The sequence below is a fragment of the Lithobates pipiens genome, unplaced genomic scaffold, assembly GCF_037356315.1.
Source record: "Lithobates pipiens isolate NorthernLeopardFrog02 unplaced genomic scaffold, aLitPip1_a1.2 Scaffold_23, whole genome shotgun sequence".
Taxonomy (NCBI): Eukaryota; Metazoa; Chordata; class Amphibia; order Anura; family Ranidae; genus Lithobates; species Lithobates pipiens.
Genome location: NW_027507785.1, coordinates 24,742,423 through 24,750,407, shown reverse-complemented (window position 1 = coordinate 24,750,407; position 7,985 = coordinate 24,742,423). Strand labels below are relative to the sequence as shown.

General features: G+C 39.5%; 1 protein-coding gene across 1 annotated transcript; it reads left to right on the top strand.

Moving 5' to 3' along the window:
* The first annotated feature begins 213 nt into the window (after positions 1-213).
* On the top strand, positions 214-1,924 carry LOC143926911 (odorant receptor 131-2-like). Its single transcript, XM_077450947.1, has one exon. The coding sequence runs from the start codon at positions 214-216 to the stop codon at positions 1,138-1,140; it is 927 nt and encodes a 308-aa protein (XP_077307073.1). The 3' UTR covers positions 1,141-1,924.
* Positions 1,925-7,985: the final 6,061 nt, after the last annotated feature.

Below are 7,985 nucleotides of genomic sequence, written 5' to 3'. Positions count from 1 at the left end.
AGGTTAAAAAGATTTTAAGGATTACAGTGTTAAGGTCATGGTTAGTGTTAGGGAGTATTATGTCAAGCTTTAAATGTTTGTGGGAGGTTAGGTATTGAGAGGGTTAGTTTCAAGTGTTAGGTTTCATGTGGGTTAGGTGTTAGGGTCAGTGTTAAATTGAGATTAGCTATCTAGTTGTGTCATTTCTTTTTTCACTTTTTTCAGAAGCTGCTCATGACGAACTTAACCGTATTCAGTACTTTCAATAACAACACCTACTTAAACAGCCAATACCTTCGAATGTATCAAAATGTACAGATTGGTTTCATCATCGTCACCACCATCTGCTTCTGTTTCTTCATCTACTTCATTCTAGTTCTTCTAGTGGTTTACTTCACCATTCCTCACGTCCGGGAGAACGCACGATACATCCTTTTTGCCCATATGCTCATCAACGATACAGTGTACCTCAGCCTTGGACTCTTCCTGAGTATGGGTGTTGGACTCCTAATATATATTCCTTTACCCATCTGTTACGTTCTGGTGACCTGTGCTGCAGCTGCATTTCGAATCACTCCATACAACTTGGCCTTCATGGCCCTGGAACGATATGTAGCTATTTGCTTCCCGCTCAGACACACCATAATATGTACAGCCCAGAGGTCATATGTTGCTATTGCAACAATGTGGTTTGTTGGGTGGCTTCCCAATGTTGCTGATTTTATAGTCCTCATTTCCAGTGTTGAGACGAAATATTTCTCAAAAAATCTACTATGCAGGCAACAATCATTACTTGTCCTACCAGTCCAAAACACCATACAATTCTCCACCTTAATAGGAACTTTTATTCTGGTGTCTCTGGTCATTCTCTTCACCTACATCAAGGTTATGTTGATAGCTCGAAAAACTGGCTCTGGGAAGTCTTCAGCCTCCAGGGCTGGTAGAACCTTGATCCTTCATGCAGTTCAGCTCTTTCTATGTCTGCTCTCTCTAACGTCTTCATTTTCAGAAATGTACCATGGAGAATATAATTTTTTGGTGATAATGCTCAATTTTTTGATGTTAATGTATTTGCCAAGACTTCTCAGCCCTCTTATTTATGGCATTAGAGATAAAGTGTTTAGTAAAAGCATTAAGAAGATGTATTCTACCATCAAATAAGCTCCGTGCAAACCTTAATCCTTTAAGGGTCCTCACACTTATACCAGTTTCCGTCCAAAAAAGGTTATTTTAGATTTTCTCTACCAATCATTGTCCTGTGTGCAGGCCAACTTTGATTTTCTTGGATGAACGGTTTCACAATGACTTCAGTTATCCCTTGCACAATCTGGACCATTCAGCACCTACACCAAACATCATTATTGGTTAGGAGGAGTACGGAGGCCACATTTTTTGCCTATAGAACATAAATAAAAGTGTCTGGTGATCCAACCTGCTCATGTATGCGCCAACAGAAATGTACATAACCCCGTTGAGGTCACTTTGAATAGCCAACTGATGTTTTTCTTTTGGACATGTTCACATATTATCTCATACTGGTTCAGAACCTTCTAGTCTCCAAAATTGACTTCCACGGTCTCAAAATACCAGAGATATACTAGTGGTGGGTGCTTGAACCCTAACTATCTTCCATCTCTACCATAACTATGATTTGTCTGATATTTTGACAGAAAAGTTATCCTCTTGCAATAAAAAAATTCAACTCCCCCTGGCATTAGTAAAATGGTTAAAATAAATGATTTTCTACCTAAATATAAAATAGGATATAACAGCAGAGCCTATCCTAAAAAATTTTACAAACCTGGGCAAGTAAGTGTAGCACCCTCCTACTTAAGTTGCTAGGATATTAGACAAGTTTAGTTATTTTTGGCTCCTCTGTAATCAGTGGTGCAGTTTTTGATTTCTTTTGGCTGTTCTGGAATTCACAGGTTGCAAGTTTGATTGCTCTCCCCTGACTTCTATAGATATATATATATATATATATATATATATATATATATATATATATATATATATGGTGCTGCAGCCAATCCCTTGGGATGTGGGCCTAGAAGGCTGAAGAACAGCCATTATGAAGGTTCTTACATCACATGGATAAATATACACCTACATAGAGATGTGCACAACAGAAAAATGTGTTTAATTTTGTTTCGGATTCTTTCTTTAAGTTAATCATTTTGTTTCGGCACGTTTGTTTTGTTTGAATGATTATTTTTTAAATTCATGCTTTCATACTTTAGGACTTGTTTTGTATATTCATTGTTTTAAAATCGTTTCGAAATTCTATTTCATTTGAAATTCGAATCTCGGAAGGCAGTTTTATTCTATTATTCTATTCTTTTCTTTTCTATTCTAATTGAATCTATTCTTTTATATTCTATTATTTTGTTTTCTATTCTATGCTATTTTTTCTGTTTTATTATATTCTTTTATTCTATTATTTTTTTATTACATTCAGTTTTTTTTTTTTTTCTATTGTACTCTATTCTGTTTTATTCTATTCTATTGCATTTTTTCTATTCTATTATTTTCTATAAAGCAGCTTAAAGTAATACTAAAGTCTTTTTTTTTCTTTTTTGTTTTTGTTAAAAATAACAAACGTGTTATATTTGCCTGCTCTGTTCAGTGATTTTTGCAAAGAGCAGCCCAGATCCACCTCTTCTCGGGTCCCCCGCTGGTGCTCCTGGCCCCTTCCTCCTGTTTGAGTGCCCCCACAGCAAGCAGCTTTCTATAGGGGCACCTGGGCCCAGCCACAGCTCCCTGTGTCCATTCAAGCATGGAGCCGCGGCCTGACCCCACCTCCTTTCTCTCTTTATTGGCTCACTGACTTTGATTGACAGTGGGAGCCAATGGCGCTGCGCTGCTGTCTCAGCCAATGAGGAGGGGAGTCCCGGACAGCCAAGTCTCTCGTTCAACTTCACTGGGTTAGGGGGCTCAGGTAAGTACTAGGGGGGCTGAGGCACACAGAAGGTTTATTATCTTAATGTATAAAATGCATTAAGATAAATAACCTTCTGCCTTTACAACCACTTTAAGTAGGAATCATCATCTTATTAATTTTAAATTAATTTTCACAATTCAATTCAAAGTAATTTTCGAATTAGGATAATTTGTGACATTATAATTTATTTTGAACTGTTTAAAATTCGTTACTATTGTGATTCGGAAATTTGTATACATCCCAACCTCGGAATAACGAAAAAGCTTTGTCTGAATTTCGTTTCGTAACTAAACAAATTGCACATGTCTACTGCTAGATGGAAATGAAGAGCAATGAGTGAGTGAGAGTTTACTGTGTGTGTGTGAAATGTTGGAGAAATTCTAACAAAAACGAAAAACTAACTGGAGTTCAAAAGTTCCACACTAATTTTAGAAATAATTATTTTATTGAAAGGGAGGTTGATGCTTGGAATAAACTACCAAAAGAGATAATGAGACAGTCAACCGTAAATGGCTTCAAACATGCATGGGACAAACATAGATCTATACTCAGACAAAAAAGTAAGCTAAAAAACAAAAAATAAATAAATAAATAAATAAAATGGGCAAACCTCGATGAACTACTTGTTCTTTTTCTACTACTTGCTTTTTTTCATGAAAATTTTTATCTTGCCATCTGCTGTCAGATTTAACTATTTTATAGCATTTGAAGTTTTATTTTGTATAACACCAAAAAAAAAAAAAAAAAATCAAGCCTCGTATTTAATGCACAGAGAATGTCATCAGCTCCCTTGAAGACCAACCACCTCAATACTAAACACTTTCACCCCCTTCCTGCCCAGGTCATTTTTAAGTTTTCAGCGCTCTCATACTTTAAATGACAATTAGTTATTCATGAAGCATTGTACCCAAATTACATTTCTACAATTTTTTTGAGACAGATTGAGCTCTCTTTTGGTAGTATTTAATTACTCATGAGTGATCTATTTTTTATTTATTTTTTGCAACAACAACATACTGCCCCTGACGACGTCAAACGTATGATGAAACGCATTGGTTGAGACCAGACGTGATGTCACCATGCTATATTCTGTCTCTGGCAATTGCTGCAGCATATATATGACTACACCTGTTTTTTTTATCATTGATCACGTGAGTTCATCTTTTATATTCAATAAACCATCTTATATACAGTATCGCACTATGATTCTTTATATTTTAATGCATATGCATCGGGTATGAGTTGGTGATTTGAAGCACGTCAGGACCGCCAGAACCTCTTTGGATACACCTGGGAAAGGTTTTCCCCACTGCGCTGTTGGCTTTTGCATTAGTTTGGAAGCCACCACATTCTGGTAAGATGCCATCCTTTGCATTTGGAGGTGTTTTCGGTTATGTGGGGAAGCTGGCTCTCTTATGCACATATTCATCTGTTATACCCCTCACTGGTTGGATTCTGATCTGTTGGGACATTGGACACTGTTGGGACACTGGATTTTATTTATCTTCTTTTATTGACTTTTGTTTATTTTGGATACTTTTTGGACTTTTATTTTTTGATGAACATATTATTATACCCCTTTTTGTTTTGTTTTTTTCATTTATCACATTTACCTTTCACAATGTTTATTAAATTTTTGAGATTATGCTATACATGCTTATTGAGTGATGGTGCTGCACTATATGTATATTGAGTGTATATTATTAAGTTTGTGTGAAAGATATTATAGAGTCTACAAACTATAGTGTATATACTGTATGTATATTTGAAAATTGATCAATTCTGGTGTACTGATGGCTTATCTCATATCTTGAAGCCCTAAAATGCCAGCACAGTACAATTTTCTCCCAAATGACATTTTTTTGGAAAGTAGACAGTCCAAGATGTTTAGTAAAAGGCATGGTGAGTTTTTGTAGTTGTATTTTTTTGTCACAATTTTTTGGAAAATGAAGAACTTGTTTTTTTTTTTCACAAAGTTGTAATGTTAACAAGTTGTCTCATGTACAGCATAGGCATACTTACAATTACAGCCGAAAACACATTCTGCTACTCCTCCCAATTACGAAGATATCACATGTAAGAATTTTTCACAGCCTGGTTACGCATAGGGGCCCAAAATCCAAGGAGTGCCTTTATTCTTTCTAGGGGTATAAACTATACATCTTATTTCCTGACTACCTATCACATTTTTAGAGGCTCTGGAGAACCAAGACAGTGACAGTAAAATTACGACATTTTGGAAAGAAAACACCACAAAGTATTTTCTAAGAGTCCTTTGAAGAATTAATTTTTTTGCCACAAGTTTTTGGAAAATTAAAAATGAAAATTTGTAGAAAAGTTGTCACTTTAATAAGATATTTCTCACACACAGCATGAGCATAATTAAAATTAAACCTCAAAACACATTCTATAGACAGGCCCGAAGCAAAAATATAAATAAAAAAAATAGGTGCAGAGCCTCATGACAGGGGGCAGGGGATACAGGGCAGTATAGGGTTAATAGCAAAATAGTATCATGGGGAGGTTACTTACCAGGATTGGCTGGTTTTCCTAGGTAGGTGGGGCTGCTGGTGAGGGATGCAGGGAGGAGATCCGAAAGACCATCAGCAGACCCCTTTGGAGCAACGGATGAGCAGTAATCACCACCCTGCCACCCTGAATTGTTTGATTTGATTGTCATTTTATTTTGTTTTAAAAGTTTGGCGGTTGGGGTCTTTGGGGGCGTTCACATTCTTGGAACAGTTCATAGTGTGACCCATCTAAGGTATGGGGTCCTCTATTGGATCCCAGTTAATGGTGGATTAATGGGGAAGTGGTACTTGAATGGTCTCCTCTATAGGAGTGGTCAGGGAATATAGCTTTGTGTAGCAGCATCTCCTACAGCAGTCCCTGTTCATATAAGCCAAGCAAGCTTAGCATACTGGTACATGGTTGCCCTCAGAAATGCCATGTTCACTAACCAGGAAGTTCAGGAGGCCAAAGAAAGGAAGAACAAAAGAGTTCATGTGGTTCCAGGAGTGCAGTTGTCGGCAGGGGATGGCTGGGACTGGTATCTCACAGGAACATAGTCAGCTGGATATGGGAATGGGTCATTTCAGGTGCAGGCAGATACGTGGTCAGCAAACAGGCAAAGGATCAGTCCAGGTAACAGGCAGATATGTGGTCAATAAACAGGCCAGGGTTAGTACATGCTGTAGCTGAGGTGCTTTGCTGCGCATCTGTGGCTGGAATTATACCCCCCTGTACTCCCACTGATCCTGACCCATTCAAGTGAATTGGGTTGCTTGTATGGGGTCCAAAGGGTTAAAGCAGTTAGTGAGGCGGCAATATGATGCCTCTTCACTGCCTGTCAAATGCTCTCTGAAGAGCCATCTGAATATAGATGGCTCTTCAGAGAGCACCTGAACAAGTCCTTACGGTGACACTAAAACCGAAGCACTTAGAATTTGGTACGGGTGTGCATGGTAGCCAATCAGCTTCTAACTTCAGCTTGTTCAATTAAATTGCTATATACTGTTTAAGGGTTCAATTAAAGAGGAACTTCAGTTGCCTAGGCACACTGAGCAGAAGTGGGAGCGGTTACCTGTCAGGACTGGGTACCCACTCCCTGAAAAAAAAAGTTCTCTCATTTAGAGAGGAGGAGGGAGAAGCACTGTTTTAAAGAATTCCAAGTATTGGGTTGTAACTATGCTTGGACCAGTGTAACTATGTACGTACCATACCCATGGGATTCCTCTAGAAGCTGGAAATCACTGTATAGGTACTGTTATTTCAGGGACCTCCACTAACTTCTGGGTCCCCTGCAAAGCAGCTGCCCTGTGGCAATCTGAACATAGGCGTTCAGCTCCTTGAAATGAGTGACGTTCACAGAAGGCTGTTCATTTTCTCAATGAATGCCAAGCATTCTTCGATTGGATGAATTCGAGAGTGCAACTTCACCGCCCACCTCTCCACCTCTTCCAATTAGAGAATGTTTTGCGTTCATTTAGAAAATGGATGAATTGGGAGGATTCAACATATGTGGATGCTTAAACATTGTTTATATTGAAAAAATTGATCGCTCACTGAAATAAGGCAGTTAACAGACATTGCATTACATATGTTGCCGACAGGGCTGGACTTACCATTGGGCTTGACTGGGCTCAAGCCCATAGGCCCTGCCCAATAGGGGGCCCCGCCGAGATACATAGCCGAGTGTACTCGGCTCCGCTCACAGTTACGCCCAGTCCTGCCCTACAATGGATATAACACAGGGACAGGGCGTGACTGTGAGCCGAGCCAACTACTCTCAGCTACTCTTGGCTCCGCTTGGGACTACAAGGGGACCCAAGAGCTGCCGAGAGGACCTGAGAGCCGCCAAGAGGACCGGAGATCTGCCGAGATACACAGGACTCTGCATCTCGGCTGTGCCATTTTTAAACTTCAAGAGTGCAATGACAAGGCTACACTGACAAGGCTGCAATGACACTGGACAAGGCTGCAGATGCATGGGCAAGGCTGCATATGGACACTGATAAGGCTGCATTGATGGGCATGTAAATGTCAGTTTTTTCCTTAAACTTCCCTCCTAAAAGTTTTTTCCTTAAAATTCCCTCTTAAACTTGGGGTGCATGTTATACGCCGGCGCGTGTTATACACTGATAAATATGATAATGTATAGAAGATAGGGCCTGAAAGTGACTCAAGCTCAGGGGCCGCCACCACCCAAAGTCCTGCCCTGGTTGCAGGTCTTACACTTATATCAGGAAGGCACATTTTTTATAGTGATATAACATGATCCTGCAGACCACAGATTTCCTGAGGAGCACGTCCTTTGTAGGAGGTACAAGATTACTGGGTCAGCCTGTGATCCCTGAAGTCCTTGCAGTTATTCAGCTGCCAGGAAGAGACAGTTCCAGGAATATGGCAGAAGAGACACCCTGTAAAGGGAACCTACTTGTAAGCAGGTTGTGAATTTAGCCAGTTTGTTTGGTGTTGTCCAGGCCGGGAGAGGAGGAAGAGATAAGACCTTTCTTTTGCTTTTTGGCGGGTGTATTTGTTGGGTCCGACCTACTGGTCCTGTGAC